The 22,147-nt window shown below is 42.8% G+C and overlaps 2 protein-coding genes across 2 annotated transcripts; both read right to left on the bottom strand.

Moving 5' to 3' along the window:
* Nucleotides 1-8,623: 8,623 nt before the first annotated feature.
* slc5a1 (solute carrier family 5 member 1) lies at nucleotides 8,624-16,890 on the bottom strand. The gene is made up of 14 exons (XM_010877713.3): nucleotides 16,686-16,890; nucleotides 15,952-16,023; nucleotides 15,384-15,488; nucleotides 15,216-15,275; nucleotides 15,003-15,107; nucleotides 14,192-14,297; nucleotides 13,443-13,523; nucleotides 13,142-13,353; nucleotides 12,300-12,543; nucleotides 10,660-10,810; nucleotides 10,337-10,505; nucleotides 9,946-10,161; nucleotides 9,734-9,842; nucleotides 8,624-9,620 (listed from the first exon to the last, which is right to left on the bottom strand). The coding sequence occupies exons 1-14, from the start codon at nucleotides 16,782-16,784 to the stop codon at nucleotides 9,406-9,408; spliced, it is 1,944 nt and encodes a 647-aa protein (XP_010876015.1). The 5' UTR covers nucleotides 16,785-16,890; the 3' UTR covers nucleotides 8,624-9,405.
* A 1,669-nt stretch (nucleotides 16,891-18,559) lies between these two features.
* ywhah (tyrosine 3-monooxygenase/tryptophan 5-monooxygenase activation protein, eta polypeptide) lies at nucleotides 18,560-21,607 on the bottom strand. The gene is made up of 2 exons (XM_010877715.4): nucleotides 21,129-21,607; nucleotides 18,560-20,161 (listed from the first exon to the last, which is right to left on the bottom strand). Exons 1-2 carry the CDS (start codon nucleotides 21,213-21,215, stop codon nucleotides 19,508-19,510), a joined length of 741 nt encoding a protein of 246 aa, XP_010876017.2. The 5' UTR covers nucleotides 21,216-21,607; the 3' UTR covers nucleotides 18,560-19,507.
* Between the last annotated feature and the right edge of the window lie 540 nt (nucleotides 21,608-22,147).

The raw sequence follows: 22,147 nt of genomic DNA, 5'->3' as shown, positions 1-22,147 counted from the left end.
TGCTCTGTCTTTCTCACTACCCTCTCTCTCTCTCTCTCTCTCTCTCTCTCTCTCTCTCTCTCTGCAGTCTCCGCTGCAGTGCCTCTGCAGGCTGGATCACGTTTTCTAGTCGCCAGTGAAAATGTTTCAGCCAATGAGGGCACTGTAAACCGCCCCCCCCCTCCCCCCTGCACACACACTCACCCAGCCTACTGAAAGATGAAAGCTGTGTACGGAGAGTACTGAATAATATTCCACATAGAGTATTAATCCATGACACAAACACACACACATTCAGGGATGCAGAAAATAAATGAAGCTGCTAACAAATAGATATAATGTGCAGAGAAGAACACATCAGAATTATAAAAAATAACAATTCCACTGTGCACATTTAACCATTTGGAAGATGTTATGTAAGCATTCACACAAAACAATTCCCTTATATTTACCCCTCCCTAATATCCCACCTGTGTTTTGATAAAAAGATGTAGGATTTGTATGAATTTATCCTTACAACTCTGAAATTCAAATACAAATCAGAATTAGGGGTTTAAGCCTGTTTTGAGCCAATACCATGTCTGCTTAAATTGACATGTTTTATCTATTCTATTTTGAGTTTTGATGGTGCCCAACAGTTGCTATGTAAATTTGTAAATTATAACCTTCAAGAATCCTTTAAGAATCAATGGGCATAAATACTAAAGATCCCAGCTTTAACACAATACACCTGAATCAGACAACACAACATTACAAAGCAACGGACAACACTGAGCCTATACAGGAAATAGTACTCTGCATTATTCAAAACAACATTATTATTTAGATTATAAATGGGTGAAGGTTAAGGTGAGATAGTAAGATATCACTGAAAGGCAGGATTAGCCACTCTACTGTTTTCTGTCAACAAAGATAATAATATTGTAATATTGAAGTTATTTTAACAAACACATTGTGGTAGACAAAAGCAGCGTTACTCTCTGGCCATAGCCTCAACTCTTACAGATAGACTGTTACATAAGACTGATTTGAAGCAGTTCCCCCATCTCCACAGGCCTGCATGTTGACCTATAATTAATCCTCAGCTCAGACTAAAAAGATGATCTATAAATGTGTATATGTGTGTTTTTCTGTACAACCCACAAACTGAGAAAACATGCCATTGAAGTTTTTTTATCCTTGTACTTTGTCTGTGAGGAATTACTGTCTTTCATCTCACACATTTATGTAATAATTGAGATAACAGTACCATGTGTAGAATAAAAATATACAAGGAGCAGCCGAATTAAGGACACGCTTGAGTGGTTATAATGTGCATTTTTAAAGTGCTTTTTTTTACACCTTAATCATCTCAAAGTGCATAACAATATTAGAAACTCAGCGAATATATACAGTACATATCCTAATTACAGTGTAGGAGGCTTAGGCCAGCTGAAAAAGCCTCAACAATCAATCAACAGCCTGAGTGAGGAAAGGGGTTACAATAGGTGTCTATGGGGGGTGTACAGTTTCCCATTCTCACAAGCCAGGCCCAGGGTTCATGAAGCAGGCATGGCTTAACCATAGGGTTTTGAAGGTTAATAGTGGGAGAGTAGATCAGATAGTTGGGCAGGTCCGATGCCAGTTACAGCTTTGTAGACTAGGAGGAGAATGTACAAGTCAATTCTCTAACGGACAGGATGTCAATGGGGGTCAGCAAGGATGTGGTGATGTTGGCAGACATTTGTTTGTGTCAGGATCTTTGCAGCACTTTTTTTGAATCAGCTCTAACTTATGAATTGAGTTTGCAGGAATGCCCCCAAAGTATTGCATTCCTATAATCAATTCTGGAGACACCGAAACCCCTTCTGCATCAGAAGTGGCGAAAAAGGATCTTAGTAGAGAGATGCTTTGTTAAACTGTTTAAATGTGATTCCGTTTTACAGACATGACTAATGTGGAAATTATAGGTGAGAGATGGGTTTAAGTTCAAACCCATGTTGGTGATGATTGAAGAGAGGTGTATTTATGGCAGGGCAGATGCTGAAGGAGCTGTTATTGAGATGGAGGAAGTTCTTATGCATCAAACATTTTCCCTCTTCCAGACACTTGGACAGGGTTGACAGAGCAAATGTTGTGTCAGGCTTAACTGGCGGGGATCGGCCGCAACGAGCTCCCAGGGAGCAATTATGGTTAACTGCTTTGCTCAGGGACAGAACAACAGATATTTAATCTTGCCTTTCAGTAGCCTTTCAGTTACTGTTGAAATGCTCAAACCGCTAGACAAAAAAAATACTAATCAAACCAGTTCTCCTTAAACATTGACTCGGTGACGACTCGGTGACGACTCGGTGACGACTCGGTGACGGCTCGGTGACGGCTCTGTGTCGACTCGGTGTCGACTCGGTGTCGACTCGGTAGTGACTCGGTAGCGACTCGGTGACGACTCGGTGGCGACTCGGTAGCGACTCGATAGCGACTCGCTGACGACTCGGTGACGGCTCGGTGACGGCTCGGTGACGGCTCTGTGTCGACTCGGTGTCGACTCGGTGTCGACTCGGTGACGACTCGGTGTCGACTCGGTGACGACTCGCTGACGACTCGGTGACGACTCGGTGACGACTCGGTGACGACTCGGTAGCGACTCGGTGACGACTCGGTGACGACTCGGTAGCGACTCGGTGACGACTCGGTGACGACTCGGTAGCGACTCGGTGACGACTCGGTGACGACTCGGTGACGACTCGGTGACGCCTCGGTGACGACTCGGTGACGCCTCGGTGACGCCTCGGTGACGACTCGCTGACGACTCGCTGACGACTCGCTGACGACTCGGTGTCGACTCGGTGACGACTCGCTGACGACTCGCTGACGACTCGGTGTCGACTCGGTGACGACTCGGTGACGACTCGGTGACGCCTTGGTGACGCCTCGGTGACGCCTCGGTGACGACTCGGTGACGCCTCGGTGACGCCTCGGTGACGACTCGGTGACAACTTGCTGCGAGGGTCATGCTCTACAACATTAATAGACTATGATGTTATCTTACATAAGAAGTGGCGCTGGTTCTAATCCTGGTACTAATCATTTCACGTCTGGACTACTGCAAGTTAGAATTGGTAGAGATGGCTTGTGCCATCAAACCCTAGCTCTGGTTTCTTTGGCCCTCCTGACCCCACAGGAGGAAAGCTCCGTCTGAGCACAGTCATAGCTACTCTAGACCTTTGCTCCCCTTTAAGTTTGGACAACATAGTCCCTATCCATTTTAAGAAAACTGAAACCCAACATTTAAAAAAAGGATCCATAATATGTTAACTCCACACTACCTGGATTGGCCACAAATGCCCAAAAATTAGCCACAGTACAAACCAAAGTATTAACATTTTCTATTGACCTTGTCAATAAAAAGCTTACAGGGTAAAGAAACGTATTTGTCGTTTAATGAACGTTTTAATAAAAAAATGTTTGTGAAAACACAAAACCCTGGGGAAAATAGTAGAAATATCATAGAATAGGTTTCTATAAAAATGTTGTACGAAGAAAATCCAAAATTATATCTTAAAAATAATAATCCTATGGGAATATCAGTTACCAACAGATCAGAAGTGTAAACTACTAAGGTTTTTTTTGTCACACATGTTGCAATATCACAATATAATCACATTCAGGGCTTTAACAAACCAGCTTTTTGTATACACAGTTCAAAAATTATTTGGGGAATTTAAGGCAATTTACTGAAAATAGAAACCTGACGTATGTATCTACATCTACAAGTAGTATCTTCCGGAAGTACTGAATAAAATTGTGTATGCCTCTACCAGCTTGCACACTTTTCTTCACTGTTGACGTTGAGACTGGTGATTTGTGGGTACTATTCAATGAAGCTGCCAGTTCAGGACCTGTGAGGCATCTGTTTCTCAAACAAGACACGAATGTATTTGTCCTGTTGCTCAGTTCTTCACCAGGGCCTCCCATTCCACTTTCTATTCTATTCTGAGACAGTTTGCGCTATTCTGTGAAGGGAGTATTTCACAACATTGTACGAGATCTTAAATTTCCTGGCAATTTCTTGCATGCAATAGCCTTCATTTCTCAGAACAAGAATAGACTGTATCAGAAGAAATGTATTGGTTTTGAGCAGGCAATCAAACCCACAAAGCCTCTGTAAACCTATGTAGAAATTTCATTTGAAATCAAATGTTTCCAGCTAAAATAATAATTTCCAAAATTAACATTGTCTACACTGTATTTCTGACCAATTTGATGTTATTTAATGTTTTCTTTTGAAAACAAGGAAGTTTCTAAGTGATCCCAAACGTTTGAACGTAGTGTTATATGCTGTCAAACGTATAAAAGAATTGATTGCATCTTCTGTAGTTTTTCACGATTAATCATGATTTTAGAATGTATTCACATTTTTACTTTGAAAAGCAGTGCATTATGTTAAAAACATACTGTTTTATTGCGAACTATGGACATTGCTTGATTTGGATAATTGCAAGTTGTCACAGCCCTTAGTTTAGTTGAATGTACATACAATGTCAGTCCATACCTTACCACAATGACTGGCTGCATCTAGATGTAACACGTAATACTAAATAGAAGGTTGCTGGTCTATGATCCCATAGTTCTACCATCTCATATTGTTCTCATGATTAACCCACCAAGGACAATAACAGTTACATTAGCCACACTCAACTAGAGAGCTGCAGGGTGTGTAGGCATTTAACCCAAATAAACACACCTAAGCTTGTCAAGGTATTGTCCTTTGATGTTTAGGCTGAAATGTGGTTAGAACCAACCAAATGCATAAGGTAGGCTACTTGAATAGGCAATGGCATAAGGTAGGCCTGTTTGCTAAAGATGTTATCTACAAACATTAATCAGTGGACATATGTAATTCAAGCAGAGCACATGTTATTTCATAATTCCAGTATTTGATTAGATTAGATTTAACTTTATTGTCATTGAACAGTACAAGTACAGTAGAACAAAATGCAGTAAGCATCTAACCAGAAGTGCAAAGCAGGCAAAACATTTACAAATATTATGTATATCTATATTACAGGTGGAATGTGTAGATCTGCAATGAAGGCAAAAGCAGTACAAATGGCAATACTAAATGTGCAATAAATGCAAATAGAGGAGGGCGGAAAGTTTACAAGTATTAGGTATAGTGTATGTTACTGTAACGAGGACGCGCATGGAGGACGCGCATCACCCCTCCCGACGTGGTGTTCGGCGCGCGTCATCGCCGGCCTTCTAGCCACGCCGCTCCTCCTCCCACGGCACTGTCCTGTCTTGTTATTGCACACACCTGGTGTCCATTCCCTCATTAGATCGCTTATATAAGTTCCTGTGTTTCTGGCTGTCTTTGTGTGGTATTGTTCTATGTTTGGTGTTTGTATTGCGTAGCAGTTGCACGCTTGTTTGTTTTACGCGTGCCTATTCTCTAAATAGAAAGAAGAGTAACTACCTCCCTGCGTTTGGCTCCCTTATTTCACGCACCTTGACCATAGACTGTATATATAATGGACGACGCCCTTTCGCTCTTTTCCATTGGTGAAAAATGAAGCCACCAGTGTCCTGATACGACGCTGACATCTTGGACTTGCGTCTGCGCAGATAGCGATCTTGGGACCAGTTCTGCGCAGTAGTTATGCGCAGTAGCGAGAAGGAAGTAAAGCCGTAAAGCCGCGAAATCAACCCCTGTGCCCCGCCCTCAATCTCCCTCGCAGAATGCGCATACCGTAATCAATCGCAAGTCCAAGTACAGTACAACCTTTGCTTGTTAAACCTAGACGATATGTTATAGCCTAACTTACATCATGTTTAACCTTAATTTAGAATAGGCCTAATACAAAAATAATTGGTAACTTCTAGCTAACGATCACCTGATAGCTATTAACATGGCTATTAACGAGGCTTGTTGTCTTTTAGCTAACGTTAGCTAGCCCATTACATTTATTTACTAATTAAATAGCTTATAAATTTAACTTACCGAAAAAAATTCAAAGATCGATTGGAAATGCCAGATCGGTTAGCACAATGTACTGCAGAACAACCCATTATGTCCGTGTGAAATTATATTAATTATAATTTTGAGATTAAATTTAAGTTCCAATCTCCTCAGTCCTCCGAAGATTCAGTGGCTCCTCGGCTCAGATAGCTGTCAATCACAGCTGTGAATCACGACGTCACACCACCGTTTTTAGAGCATTAAATAACTAACTAAAAGCAAACTTATTTTAAAAACAAACTCTTGAATTTACATTAGCGTGATACAAACTACAGTAAATGACAGAAACCAGCTTCGGAAAAAATATATTTGAAGGGTAATTTAATTGTTTAGTTGGTCTCGCGTCCCATTGAATAACATGGGGAGGGCCTATACTGGGACCACTCACCAGGGGGCGATCGAGACGTTTTGGCTTCACTTTTCAGGGCTTGTGCGGCACGCTTGACCTTGACACACCTTTGACAGTTACAAGTGGGATAACAGTTGTTCAGGTACAAATGGCAATTTCTAAATGGCATACAAGATGTGCAAATGAAGGAGTTCTGTAGTCGGGTAGCAAGAGCAACCAATAGATTATGCGTAGGTGGAAACGTTAATGCTTAGCTTAGATTAGCAAAAACATTATTATTATTAAATAATGACAACTTACCATGCTAAAAGCAAAGTGTTAGCAGGTGGATTCACGCAACAGAGTTAGGGGAGACAAAGTTAGCATTCTCGTTTGATGGGTTTTTGGAGTTAGACTGGAGTGCGGTACACAAGGACAGGTGAGATATTTAAATTTCCTAAAATTCAGGGCCAGACCTATCCTTTTGCGGGCCCTAAGCAAAATTAGATTTTGGGGCCCCCTCTTCTCTAGTGGTCTGAGACTCGTCCCCTTGAGGTTGGGCCACCGATGAACCCATGCTGATCCCTGTACTCATGAAAGCGCCTACAATGGGCACGTGAGGATCAGAACTGGACCACGGAGCTACGGAAGGTGGCCGGGTCTGATTAATCACTTTTTCTTTTGCATCACGTGGATGGCCGGGTGTGTGTGCGTCACTTACCTGGAGAACACATGGTACCAGGATGCACTATGGGAGGGAGGCAAGCCAGCGGAGGCAGTTTGATGCTTTGGGAAATGTTCTGGTGGGAAACCTTGGGTCCTGCCATTCATGGATGTCAATTTGACATGTACTACCTACCTAAGCATTGTTGCAGACCATGTGCACCCTTTCATGGCAACAGTATTCCCTAATGGCACTGGTCTCTTTTAGCAGGATAATGCGCCCTGCCACAAAGCAAAAATGGTTCAGGAATGGTTTGAGGAACACAACAAGTTCAAGGTGTTGACTTGGCCTCCAAATTCCCCAGATCTCAATCCAATTGAGCATCCATGGGATAAGCTGGACATTCAGGTCCGATCCATGGAGGTCCCCCCTCGCAACTTACAGGACTTAAAGGATCTGCTGCTAATGTCTTGGTGCCAGATACCACATCACACCTTCAGAGGTCTAGTGGAGTCCACACTTACACAGTATTAGGCAGGTGGTCATAATGTTACGTATATATATATGTACCAGGTATACAGCTCCGGAAAAAATGAAGAGACCACTGCACTTTTTCCCTTCCAAAAAAGTTGAAAAGAAAAGTTTTGAGTGAGGAACAGAAGCGTTCAATTTGCAGTGATCTCTTAATTTTAACCCTTCTGTTCCTCACTCAAAACCTTCCTTTTAGACTTTTTTGAAAAGGAAAGAAAAAGGTGCAATGGTCACTTAATTCTTTCCGGAGCTGTATATATACATTGTATTTATTATTATTTTAAGAACTCTGAAGATCATCAAGGACCTCTGTATTTTGTTCCATTCATCATTCCCTCAATCCTGAACAGATTCCCATCCCCAAAGCATGATGTTTCCACCCAGGGACGCTGAGAGGAATGACAGGGCCCGGGACAGAATTTAACATTTAGGACCCAAACCATGGGCCAAAAAATGTATTAATAGTAATTAAATGACTGTCCAAAAAACAAGTCATAAACATTTTATTGTTTAATGCTTTTATTTATAACTAGGCCACATTCAAATCCCTTTGTTTTCAGCACAGGTAATTAATTGTGTCACATCTTTTCAATTCATAACCTACTGAGTTCCAGTCAGCCATTACTTAACTACTACACATATTTATACGTTCTCTTTTAGATTTGTCCTTCCATTTCTGTGCTCCTAGTTTTGGTTGCATGATGGCAATGTTTTAGCCAGATAGCTACAGTACTGTAGTTAGACAAATTTATTGGTTAAATGGGAAAATTTGTAAGCACCACTATGTAGGATTTTTTCAGTAAAAAAAACAATTACAGTATTTTGCAATTATTCATCTGTCAGAAAGCGGTTCTGCACCAATGCCCGACAGAGAATCACATTCCGAATAAAAATATATAAAATGGAATTACCTGTTCCAAAAAAAGCACTAACTCAGAGTTTGACGATGTTCTTCTTAGCCTTGCTATTGTTAGCTTAGGGTTTCTGGTAGCTAGCTACAGAGAGTTGGTCAAAGCCTTCTTTCGCTTTTCTATTTATGTAGTGCATGCTGTAGTAGACAAGGGAGAAACTGATGGTTTAGAAAAGGTCAATATATGAACATAGAAAAAGCGATATCTGAATGTAGATTTTTTATTTTTATTAATTGTTATTCCCCTTTAATGGGAATAATGTTTGGTGTCCATACAACGGGAGACATTTCTAAAACAATTGTTTGAATGTGTGTTTTTTTTTATTGTGTGTGCATATTTTTGCAGTGGGCTATTACTCCAGTACTATGAGGAAGTTTCATTTCACCTATCATTGAGACATCATTCATTAACACGTAACTAAACAGAATTACAGCTGGAGGAAAAAGGAAATATGACACCGTTATGGACTTTGATCAAACATTTCAAGGATATCAGGCTCCATTCCAGGAAAGGAGAATGTGTGATTGTAAATTTGTGAGATCTTTCCTCATCTCTGGAAACAACAGAGGGGGCTACAGTTTTTAACAGAATGTTACAAGGTAAATTACATTGTCTCAATGTCATCTTGTTCATGATGAAATAGTGAGTTATACATGTCTATTCATGTTGCAGCCCTGCCCAGTGTTTGAAGGAAACAATAGAAACTAAATGAAGAACAAAAAGGTCACAGCAAACATGGACACTGAAACCTATTTTCCTATTAAATTACCTTTTTTGCTTCACCTTCACCATCAAGCAAAGAACCCCAAAACGAGGAAGTGCTGAGACTCCCCATGTCTAAATCAGTCAAACAGGCATGAGCAGGGAAAGCACAGTGCATCGTGGGCCTGGATGTCTTGGGGGGGATCTCAGGGTCGAAACAGAAGGGGTAGTCAAAGTTAATGTTTAGACCTTCCGAACTCCAGATGTACCGAGGTCCTGGATGAGGGCCAATTTAACCATAGAAGCCGTGGAAGAAGACACAGACACACAGGAGGATGATAGCGTTGGCATTGACCACGTTCCTCCACAGGGGTTTCTCAGTAGTGTCTGTGAGTTTCCTCTGAAGCTCCGCCTGCTGCTCAGGAGTCAGCTTAATGGCCTTTGACTTCTCCAGGCCACAGAAGCTCAGCACAGCCTTCTTAAAGCAGCCCGGCTCCGTTGCGGGCTCTGCATAAACACACACATACAGGGATGAGGAAACGGGGTTTGTGCGTGTAGATATACAAAATGTATCGACGTGTTTTGGAATAACCAGGAGGAAGTGGGTGAGAGAGACCTACCACTTTCGATATCCATAGAGTCAGAGTCTTGTTGGTCCGTCCAGTTGTCTTCCTCCAAATCCACCCTCTCCTCAGTGCGGTTTCTAAGCTGCCAGCACAACCGGTACAACTGCAGAGAAACCAAGGACATAACCCTTAGATAACAGAACGGCTGATTTAGGGTGAAAGAATAATCCAATCAGTTCAGGTTATCACTGGGGGTTTTAACTGACATGTTTGTCGTCAATGGGTTTGGTCATGAGGGAGATGGAGAGAATCAACAGGCAGGAGATGGTGAACAGGATGATGGAGAAGTAGAGGTAGTGGACCCCGCAGATGATCTCAGGACAGGTTGAGGGTTTGACACAGCTGCCCGTCCCGTAGGCGAACTCAGCTATCATCCTGGTCAGGCCAATCGCCAGGCCGATCGTGAGGCCATAGAACGCACCCTACAGGGGTGGGTTGGGGAAGTCAATAACACAAACAAGCGGACACAAGGAAAGAGCCGTGAGCGGAAGTGGTAACCGGGGACCTTTGAGGCCAGCCTGCAGATGAACTACACCCCGTTACAGTACAAGGTAAATGAATCGGTTCTTATAACAGGCTGATTGGATGGAGACTCACCGGCTCGTTGACGCGTTTACAAAAGATGGCCAGCATGAACGTGGCGGCAATGGGTGGGGTCAAGTAGCTGGTGATGGACTGGATGTAGTCAAAGAGCTGACCGCTCTGAGCCGACTGAACCACAGGGATCCAGGCTATACTCAACCCGATCAAAACCAGAATAAACACCCTATAGAGCCAAGTACGTCACGTCAGTATGGATCTTTCCTATTCATCAAAATGCAAACAGGAACCACTAAACACACACATAAACACACACACACACACACGCGTGTATCAAACCAACGGAACTCCAGAGAGCAGCTGAATGTGTGTGACTCTACCTCCCGGCGATCATAAGCTCTTTCTCGGAGGCCGAGCCACGTATCTTAGTGTAGATGTCCATGGTGAACAGTGTGCTGGCACTGTTGAAGATGGATGTGAGCGAGCTCATCAGAGATGCCATCATCACAGACAGCATCAGGCCCCGCAAACCTGGAACCGTGGGGGTAGGGTTAGGCGTTTAGGACAGGTGTGTGACAGATCAAACAGGAGGCCTGAGATAAACAAATGTGATAATTGGTTGTAGTAGCAGAAGCAGATGGTGTCTTGGTACAAGGACAATAGTCACTCTCACTGTTACATCTACTACATTAATCTGCTGAGTGTCATTGGCACTCTGCCCGAGCAGGGTATTTGATTGGTTGGTGTCACTGATTTACTGTGGGTTGTCACCTCTATGTAGCTATTCTTCTACCATTCACAAAGCCAGGTTTTTGACAAGACTGGCCAACTAGCTATCACAACCAGGCACTGTCCTGAGAGGGCTGATTGTACCAGGCCAAATATCTCACTGTTGCTAGCTTGGTGTTTGGACTACAAGCAGAGAAGCTGCATTCAGAAACATGTTCCCTGATGTGTTGTTTGGACTACAAGCAGGGAAGCTACGTTCAGAAACATTCTCTGATGTGATGTTTTCTACTACAAGCAGCAGAAGCTGCGCTCAGAAATATGTTTTTCTGTGCCTAAATAGGCAATTTTAAACAGAAGTGGATTATACAATGAATTCTACCGTAAGTAACTCTTCAAATATTTCTGTTTTTTACTGAGCTCCAACACCTGCACCAATGAGCAGTGTTTAGTAAGAGGGTACATAAAAGAAACCTTGGAATTTCATCAGTAAACCCGCTTCTTTTTTATTCTCTTTCCATGCTTCATATATATTCATGAAAACATTTTAATGTTTTGGAAGCATATACTACCATGTGTACAAAAGATACACATACATTTTCTGTAGATTAACAAAATGACTGAATAACATTTCCAACATTGGTTAGGTGTATTATATTGTGTAAGACTGTCAAAGGTAATGGCCAAGTGGTCAAGGGGGTCCCCAGGTCTTATCCCCTGGGCTCCGGTGTTCATGTAATGCTGCCTTGTGGGTTTAAATCTGGCCCACTGCTCGTTCAGTAAAAACCCTCTCCTCTGTCTTAACCACTAACACAGCAAAATTCCCCAACAATATAATTTAAACCGTTAATTGTTAACGCATTATATTTTCCTTATCTTGTCTTTAGTCTTGTCTTGAACATGTTTCACACAACCCAGTACGCATTAAACTGAACAACATTTCAGCAATTTCAAAAATGTTGATTAATCGACGGAAAATACAGTTATTTAAATTACTCTAATTAATCGCAATAAGAATTGTTCATCGTTTTGACAGACAGAACGGTATTGTATTTCTGTGTCATTCTTTCATTTTTCATACATCCATAGTATATCCCAGCCTCTTGGGTTTTGTATTTGTATGAGTTAAGTCGTACCAAGTCCAATATTTTCCATTTCAACACATTTCCAACATATGTTAACTTATGTTAATTATTCAACCCTGTTGGTGCCGAGTTACAGTAGCAGCAGTCATTTTGTTGGAGTGCTGCAAATTCATTGTTACTGGACGGGCAGGTGTAATTTCTTTACCCACCATTTGGCATGAGGTCCACCACCAATTTGGGGTAGGCGATGTTGGTGCAGCCCACAGGGGTCCCACAGTATTTTGTACACTCCTCTGGTTCCACACATGCCACCTCGTTGGCGTAGAGGATGCGGCTCATCATGCCAGGAAACACCATGAGGAACATGGGAAGCAGCTTCAGGTAGCCACACAGGATACAGCCAGCTTTGACGTGAGACAGATTCTTAGCAGACAGACAACGCTGGACAATCACCTAGAGGACAGGGGAGAAGATAAGGCCACTAGTGACTGAAGTGATGGTGGCTGGGATCTTTGTTGGCGCAAAAGATGGGTGTTTTTGTTTTAAGGGAAAAGAGAAATGTAATGCAAAATGTATGTATTATTCCTTCCATACAACGAGTTGCACAAACATGTATGCAGTTTTGAGACCTGACTTATTAATCAAATAAAATGTTTTCCTTTTCAATCTTGAACCAAATCAATGAGTGTGGGAGAATTTGTGTACCACAATCATTTATTAATAAGAGAAACATAAACACAGATATGCTTTGGAGTTCTGGTAATTAACAGAGCTATTTCAACGTACTGTATTTACCATGCGTGAATCAACATACTGTTCCTTTTTTCCTCACCTCAGCGTGGCCGGCTCTTATCTTTGTCACCACGAAAGCATTTGGGTCAACCTAAAAGGGTACCTCTCTTTGCGGTCGCTTAAGATAAACACGCTGAAAGCTGTTTGAAAACAATGGCCATGATAACCCCTGCACAAACGAGTTTTAGTGGGTGTGGAAACATTAGATCCAGTCCATGTTTACATGTGTATGTTCATTCCCTACTAAGCAGTTGGTTACCTGATCGGTGCACCAGTACCAGGTGGCCTGGACCGTGAGCCCAAAAACCAGGCCGGGCCAAGGCAGATCACCTGTCACGGCGTTCCTGAAGATGTGGAAAGAGTCCGGTCGAGGGGTGTAGCAGGACTTGCTGATGTTGGTGTTTGTCACGATAGGTATGGCCTCCATGTAGCGGTTCACAAAGCTGTCATAACCTCCCACTTCATTGAAGGCTGGGGAGACAGATCGCGGGTGAGAGGGACGAAGAGCGGTGGGGGGGGACAGTCTGTGGGGGCGATGCAGAAGCTTAAAGAGACGTTACCAAAACCCATGAGGATGAAGGAACCCACGACCATAATGATGGTCTGCAGAGTGTCCGTGTAGATCACTGCAGCCAGTCCACCTGAGAAACAAGCAACACACACTTCAGTACTCGTTTTAAAAGCACTGATGCGTCGCAGGTGCCAAAGTGTGACTGTGAGTCACTCAATTTTAATCTTCTGAAACACCTATGATGTTTACAAGATTTTGAAAAACCTGCGCTACACTCTACTGTGTTCATTCTGTGGTGTTTATTTTAATGGAGTTTGTTGTGTGACTGACCATGAGATGGTTGCTAAGTGAACCAAAGTCTGGACATTAATGCATCATTACAGAGATTATTTACGGGAAGTATGGGCAATTACTCATGATGCACTGGAGATAAACGAACCAGAATAGGGCATATATGTTGTTGGCCAAGGTTTGCTATAAGTACCTAATTCAGTTGTATGTGACGGACTTTACTCCCTTTTGCCATGGAGCAGTTAACAGCGTTGTCAATGAGACTTCTGTATTGGTTAACTGGAGACAGTCCATGACATTTGAGTCATTTAGCAGATGCTGTTATCCAGAGCCCTTTTCAGGGGTGAGTACACTTTCTCATAGGTTATCCACACCAGCCCTCGATTGGAATCGAATCAACAACACAATAGTCATGCTATACCAGTTAAGCTACATTAGACACAGTACTCCATCAGGGTCTCCTTTCACAGAATTGAAACAGTTACGCAGTATATGTGAAGAGTATACCCGTGACTGTGTACAGAGCAGTGATCAACAGTAGGAGAACCACAGCAATGTAGATATTCAGCCCCAGAGCCTGGTTGATAAAGATGGCTCCAGAGAACATATCTGCCTGAGAGAAAGAGAGAGGACAGAGGAGTTAACAATGGGACGAAGAAAGGGTTTGTATAGGCTATGTGGCTTTATTACACAAATAAATGTGTCTGGAAGAATATTTTAGGGATTTAATTTGTCACATTGTTCCTGTGTAAAGGTGAAAATCAGAACCTTTTAAAAAAGGCTAGGGTAATATTTTGAATGTTTTTCCAACCCTTTAATGTAATGGTAGCTTATTAGATTAGAGGCATGGCTTATTGGAGGCCAAGTCATTTTTGACCACCTGTTAGTGTGAACATTCCGGTTTATCTTCTGCGAATATAATAACAACATTTCTGACATTACCTCAAGGAATAAAAATGTCATCATTCCAACTTTGAAATTCACAAAGGTTTTTTTTTGCACCTCTTTTAGACTCTTTGGATCTCAATCAACAATAACAATACGACATGTGGTCACTTTAATGGCTGGTCAAAAACAGGTCTGAAATGGCCCCTGCTAAGCCATGCCTCCACTCCAGAGTTCCCCCAGGAACCTGTTGTTAACTTAAAGGTTCCCCCAGACACAATTAAGCTAAAGAAAGGTGCAAATATGAACCACCGACTTACAGAGGCTCCTTGAGGCTCAGCAGGGTTCCTGGAGTCATTACTTACTGTGAGCGTTGTCATTTTTATGGACTCAACTCAAAGACTGAAAGTGAACAGAGAGATGTGGTACTCACTGAGATCTTAGTGAAGACATAGAGGAATAGTGACAGCACTGAGAGATAGATCCGAATGCGTTGCCCTCCAAACCTCTTCCTCAAGTACTCTGGCATGGTCACCACCTAAACACACCCGGCAGACACGATTACGCTGTGTAAAATCACTTGATGATACCAAATGGCGTGGTGAAATGCTAATTACACTGTGATCACTGGAATGGCGGTTCTCACCCCGGCTTTGATGTAAATGGGCACGAAGAGCCATCCAAGGATGATCACCACAACCAGGGCCTGAATTGAATTAATGAAATGACAAGTGTAGCTTTTAACTCAACTGTAAATGTTACTATTGAGAGGTTATTTCTAGGTGTTAACTTGTTTTATTAGATTGCCTCTTACATTCCATTCAAACCCGCCAATGGCAATACCAGCAGCAGCCGCGGTCCCTGCAATGCCAACAAAATGCCCACTGCCAATGTTGCTGGCAAAGAGAGATGCCCCAATCTAAGGAGGGGAAGAGAAAGGACAAAGAGATGTTCATTATGAATATATAAAGTAATCAAGCAGCATTTTGAAATGGAAATTGACGCATATTCATAAAGGAACACAGCTGAGGCTTTGTCATGTCGGATAATGGGGTTTGGGCTGCCAAGTCCACAGTTCTCTAAAGGCCAACATGCAATAAAGTGATACAATTCTTATGTTATTGTAGCACAAAAGCTTGTTGTTGAGTAACCAGAATATTGAAAGTAAACAATGTGTGGGCCTTCATTGAAACAAGATAAAGCATAATGACGTTACAGGACAAAGTGTGAGTTGACCACTTCCAGGGGAGAAAGGTAGGTATTGGGACAGTTCACAAAGGTGCGTCAGTTTAGATATGGACAGTTTGTTGAAAGATATGGCAGTCTATGATAGTAATAATGTATTAGGTAACGGACTGTCCTGTGGGAAGAGTCTTACTCACAGGCCACCACACCATGCTTCTTCCTGCCAGGAAAAAGCCTCCTACAGTGGCCCGGTTTGTGCTGACCATAGCCTGCAAAGGGAGGCAGGTTAATTGTTTTTAAGATACTATATCAGTGTCCCAGAGATCATTGTTGATCAGTAAACTTATGGTTACATTAATGCAGTCGTTAGATCCTCTTTGGGTTGTATATAAAGTACAAGGTTAATATACATTTGCGTGGTGTTAATTGGACTGTACGTCTCACACTGTGGATGGTCTACATCTTCACCACCTTGTTTTTGAGTCAGTCGTCAATTAGCATTATAGTACATACTTGTGGGTGTGACAATATTATCAAATGTGCAGCTGAGAGCATTGACAGATTGGTGCACTTGTTTATAGACCTGGCATAAAAGACATACCCTTTTGACAACCGGCTCACAATCTGTAATACCAGCCCAGCCACAAAATAATGATTTTCAAGGTCATCCAAATTAATTTGTAAAATAAATATAGAATATCATGTTAGAACTTTGTCATATTATCACTCAGAAGTGCATGAAAACATTATCCAGAGACGTCTAGTTGTTTTAGGCAGGTTTTTGATTTTTTTAATATTAAACATCCAACTTTTTCCACATTTAACTTAACCATGCCATGCCTCTCTTTATCATTACTCAGGAGTTAACTATTCACAGACACAGATTTGTTTTAGAGTTTGTAGACATGTCAATGGAAAGAAAGCAACTCACCCATATTCCGACGGCCAAGACAACAAGAAAGTAGATCACAATGACGGATATATCGCCCGGGTTGTTGAGAGCCACAGTGCCATTGTTAGGAAGACTCATTTTGTCTAACGTGAGCTGCAGAAGTGACCAGAGGAAAGGTGTGTTGTCTAAGCCCCTCTTTATGGCTGCGCTACTGACTCCTCTGACACCTGCACTGCTGCTTATGTACAACTGACCCTGGAGATAGGTATGTGTGTGTACGTGCTCGCCCACAAATATGTGTGTGTGTGTGTGTACTAATTGTTGGAGCTCGTGCAAAGGTGTGTATGTGAGCTTGCCTACCAATGTATCAGGAATCACAGTATGTGATTCATGGCTAGAGTCAAAAAGGAAATAAACAGCAGCTTTCCATGATTTGATTAATAAATGATACATTAAAATAGAGATTTTTAAATATATATAAAAGATTCTGAAATGAAAGCTACTTTACACAATCTACATGTCTTGAGTTTTTTTTTCTAGCTTGACAATAGACTGTTTTTTCTTTTCTATTCTGCCTTACAAACTACCCAGGTGCTGCACACTTTCTGTCATCATATGTTAAAGAGTCAATAATAAACATGTCAAAGGCTGCATAAAATCTATTTTACATTTTGCCCGGTATTTCTTAAAACTGTTTATTTGCTGTTGAACACATACAAATCACATATTCAGAGTAGATTATAGCTACTCATTAATGGGCGGTTAACTACTGGTAGCTCAACCTGTTGGAGACCACTGCTCTACAGCATAGATCATGGTTTAAACTATCATTTGGAAATCATGAATGTGTAGTCCTCTCATCCCTAGCTTTATTTCCCAGCCATCTGAGCATTTTTGGCCCCTTCCCTTCGTTTCCAGAAACAGGAGACAATTTGTTACTATTGATTGTGACTTTGATATCAAGTGAACATGAAATACTTGGGAGTAAATAAACATATTTCAGTGTAGGACAACTCGGAAGCACATGACTCTCATATTACAATTCCACTGTCACTAGGCCTACAAATGATTAAACACAGAAAGGAAGGGAAAAGTTGGAGCTGTTGTCTGTCTGCAATAGCAGCAGTTGAATTTGGTACTCCTCTGAGAAAGAGCAGCAAAGACCATACATCTAATACAGTCTGGGCTTGATAGAACACAAAGAAAGGTCCATTATCTATAGCGACCTCAGCCACAGAATAAGAACAGATGGGAGAAGATTATTATTATTAAGTTGCTGCTGAAGTAATTAGTGTATTTTAGTAACATGGTGCTGCTCTTGAAATACTGATATAATTTTGTACACCAAGTTAAGAGGGCAAAAAGTGCCAAAAGCAACCACTAGGTGCTGCTATATAGTCTGATGCAACCACAAGACAACAAAGGGCCACTGTTGTGTTCAATTGGGAAAATAAAAACAGTTGTTTCACATCTAATACTAGCTTACCACCCATTTTGTAGTCTAGAATCATAAAAGATGGAGCAATTTTATTGGAAATTATGTTCCATCAGGAACTAAAACAAGGATTGCAGCATCCTCACAGAACGCACAATGAACCCCTACAGTGAAAAACATGAGACCATCTTCGACTCCCTGCTTAATACGAACCTAACCCGAACAAGGAAACAAAATTCACATTTAGCAGAACACTTGATGACCAGACAGCGCCTGGCTGCAGGGCCATAGATTCACTGATGATCACTAATGCAAGTGAGCATGCCGTTCAACCAAGCATTCACACAGAATAGGCGAGACACGCATGCGTGCGCACACGTCCACGCACAAACACGCCAAACAGCCCACTGAGAAGACACCAAGGCCATTCAACGCAATGAAAGATCCCTCTGAAGCACAGGACATAAACCCACACAGGTTCCCATGGTAGGTAATGTTTTAATGACAATGCATTATTCATTATAATAAACAAAATGTACTAGCACAACTGAAAAATCCAGACACCCATCGTGAACCTTCAAAAGGTGGACATTTACGGATGGGAAGATGGCTGGCACACGTTCATAAGGGCTAGCGGGTGCCAGCGGGCAGAGTGGAAAGGGCAACAGACAGGAGGAAGAAGAGCGGACACCTCACAGTGACAGGGGGGCACAGAACCGGTTCAAGTCAAGGACATTCTGCTCAACAGTGACATTGGCACTATGCTGTGCACCTAAATGAAACGGTTTCCCTAATCAGCATTACAGACATCCACTCATGACAGATCCTAAATTGTCCTCACGAAAAAAAACATCCTGTGGAAATGTCACATGAATACCAGTCGGTCAGTTGATGGTCGGCAAACTACGGAAGGGAGATGGAATGGATAGAAGGGGTAAAAAAAAGATGGCTAGCTCTCAGAAGGGGAGCCAGGGACAGAAAGCCCTGAAGAAGGACCGAGGGGAGAGGAGAACAGGAGAGAGTGGAGGAGGACAAAGGAGGAGAGAGGAGGACAAAGGAGAGAACAGAGGAGTCGACGAGACGGAGGAGGAGCGCAGAGGAGACTGGAGGGCAGTGGAGAGAAGGACAGGAGATAAGGAAGACAGGGGACAAAGGAGGATAGAGGAGGACAGAGGAGAAAGTTTGAGGGAAAATGCAGCAGGGAAAGGTGAAGAGGAAGGACAAAACCATAGGGCACAAGAGGAATAAATCATCCCTATCAGGCCCCAACCGAGCATTAAAAATGGCACAAGACAAAGTGGCGAGCAATCAGGAACAGATAAGAGGACAGAGAGAAAAGAGAAAATATCTGAAACTAGAGAACAGGAGAGCAGTGAGGGGACTGGCTAACTAGCTAAAGACTATCAGGGGTTTGGAGGGGGTGCTCTCAGGGCTGGGCTTCCCCCCCTTCGCTGTCCTGCTGGTCACTGGTCCACAGGGTCAGGTTGTCCCGGAGCAGCTGCATGATCAGGGTGGAGTCCTTATAGGAGTCCTCGTTCAGATTGTCCAGGTGTCCGATGGCCTCATCAAAGGCCTCCTTGGCCAGCTTGCAGGCCTCCTCTGGAGCGTTCTGGATCTCGTAGTAGAACACGGAGAAGTTGAGCGCCAGGCCCAGGCGGATGGGATGAGTGGCCGCCATGCTTTTGCTTATCTCGTAGGCCTCCTTGTAGGCCCCCTCGGAGGACTCCACGGCGGAGGCCCTCTTCTCCGCCGTCGCCACCTCGGCCAGATAGCGGTAGTAGTCGCCCTTCATCTTCAGGTAGAACACCTTGCTCTCCAGCTGGTCTTCCCCGCAGCTCTTGATGAGGAACTGGTCGAGCAGGTTGAGCACATCCTGGCAGACAGTCTCCAGCTCCTTCTCAATGGTCTCCCGGTAGCCCTTCACCAGCTCCAGCTTCTTCTCGTTGCCGTCAGCCAGGGCCCTCTGCTCGATGCTGGAGGTGACGCGCCAGGAGGACCGCCGGGCCCCCACCACGTTCTTGTAGGCCACGGAGAGCAGGTTGCGGTCATCATTACTCAGAGGCTCACTCAGCTCGGTTACCTGATGAGGACATCAAAATAATGATTATAGGATGTGGAAATGCTACCATATGAATAATAGAAATAAGAGAAATCTAACACTTTAAACACTACATTGTATGGACATGTTTTCTCAATTGATTCGTTTTTTTGTTGTCCCACAACCCGGGAAAAATATTTTGAACAACTTTGTTGATAGTGAGGAAATGTTTTTTTTTTTATCATTACAAATACTTATACCATACAAATACCTTTATATCATATTCTTTATGTCAAATAGGAGATATTTAAGTAATAAGCTGAACATTTTGTCATCAGCATCAATAGTATACATCTGACTGCAGCCAGTTCCACCCTTGCAGACAAGCTATCTGTGAGCACGTTTATAAATGAGCAACATCTGTTCGTCCATACATTCCCATCATAACGAATCTGTCCGTTATCAAGTTAACCATAATTTTGTTAATAAACAATTGCAGAAAATGCATGAGACGCTTTTAAGCTTGGACTATGTAGTTGCATTGAATCGCAAAAGTGCTGTAGGGAACAAGCGCACCTATGCAGTGTGTGTGCCCCCGTTCAGCCTGGGCTAGTATTGCTGCTATCAAACACCAGACTTAGCCACCACCATCAGTTTCATTGTTAGCACAGACAGCTAGCTCTGTAGTTGCCACATTGATTTCGCAAAAAAAATAAGATATGGCTAAATAAAATAGCAACAGAACCGAACATTATTTTATTGTGTGTAACTTCACATTCATTTACCTGTGATATAACACACAATTCTGGAAATGTATTCTAAAGTCAAGACGATTAAAACAACCGGCTACTAATGTTAGCTAACGTTAGCAGAGGCTACACCATTGTTAGACTAGTCACTAGTGAATTATGTAATTGATTACATTTGTTAAGAACGGATATCAGTAATTGTCGGTTTAGTATTTCTTAAGAGATATGCACTATGCAAAATGATGTCTCTCCAATGTTACCTGTTTCATCGCGGAGGCCATGTCATCGTACCGTTCCGCCTGCTCAGCCATACGGGCTCTCTGGATCAGTTGCTCTCTATCTGCCATCCTTGCTGTATTGAAGTGCCTAAGTACGGGAAATCTGTTCCACAATACAGGAGGCTATCGACTACTACTTTTGAATACACAGTTGTGTATTTTCCCGCTGATGTCGAAATGCTACAAAAAGCACATCAAATGATGTCACTGCGGATTTTCTCTGATATACCAGCGTACATACGACCTTAACAATGGTGAAGCACGTCGGTTGTAATGCTACTGAGGCGCAAATTAGAAGTGAAATAAATGTGCAACTACCCTCCCAGTCCTTGCTCCAAACCCTGCCCGACTCTCTCGCTATCTCACTACCCGATGGCTAACTAGTTATTGCGGCCTCCCACTGCTATCGACTTGGGGTGCTGCAGCAAACGTCCTGTCAATCCAGTCTATCGGGTGGTGGGGGTGGGGGGGGGCTAAGGCAGCCGCTGATATTTGAGGGTGACGTCACTTTCTAAAAATAGTAACGTCCGCTGCAGGCGTGCACCTGCGCAGTGCGATGTACTGCATCCTCTGTTGCAGCAGTTGACAGCGCGTGCGTCCAGGGTTGCAGCTCGTGTGACCTCTCCCCACATATGGTATGGAATGCCTACAGGCATAGGATGGAGAGAAGCACATAGAGGACATAAGCAATGTCCTCCCTCACTTCTGCCCAGTGACTAAGCGATGATAGGGCAATGGTGGTTATGTTGGCACTAATGCCTAACATTGTAAAACACTACACAACATAGAAGGGTGCAGAAGACCTGTATGTTGCTAAGAAGCCTTCACTCTCTTCGAAAAAGGAAAACACTCCCAATTCCAGTTTCCATCTTCTCTTCCATGTAACCTGGCCCACCAAAACTAGGGGGTGTAGCAAACATATGGATGGGAGGATGAAAAGGAGCATGACATTTCTGTATTTTGTTAAGCCTGTGATGTTTTTCCCAAAACACATCAGAATA

The sequence above is a fragment of the Esox lucius genome, chromosome 14 (genome assembly GCF_011004845.1).
Source record: "Esox lucius isolate fEsoLuc1 chromosome 14, fEsoLuc1.pri, whole genome shotgun sequence".
Lineage (NCBI taxonomy): Eukaryota > Metazoa > Chordata > Actinopteri > Esociformes > Esocidae > Esox > Esox lucius.
This window is presented reverse-complemented; position numbering and strand designations above follow the sequence as displayed.

Excerpts from the sequence above, each read along its gene's own strand:
- slc5a1 (XM_010877713.3), bottom strand. The coding sequence starts at position 16,784 with ATGAGTCTTCCTAACAATGGCACTGTGGCTCTCAACAACCCGGGCGAT. Across the intron at positions 12,544-13,141 it reads GGTACTGGTGCACCGATCAG|GTGATTGTCCAGCGTTGTCT; the intron begins GTAACCAACTGC and ends CCTGTCCTCTAG. Across the intron at positions 10,162-10,336 it reads GTAAACGCGTCAACGAGCCG|GGTGCGTTCTATGGCCTCAC; the intron begins GTGAGTCTCCAT and ends CCACCCCTGTAG.
- ywhah (XM_010877715.4), bottom strand. The coding sequence starts at position 21,215 with ATGGCAGATAGAGAGCAACTGATCCAGAGAGCCCGTATGGCTGAGCAG. Across the intron at positions 20,162-21,128 it reads TGGCCTCCGCGATGAAACAG|GTAACCGAGCTGAGTGAGCC; the intron begins GTAACATTGGAG and ends TGTCCTCATCAG.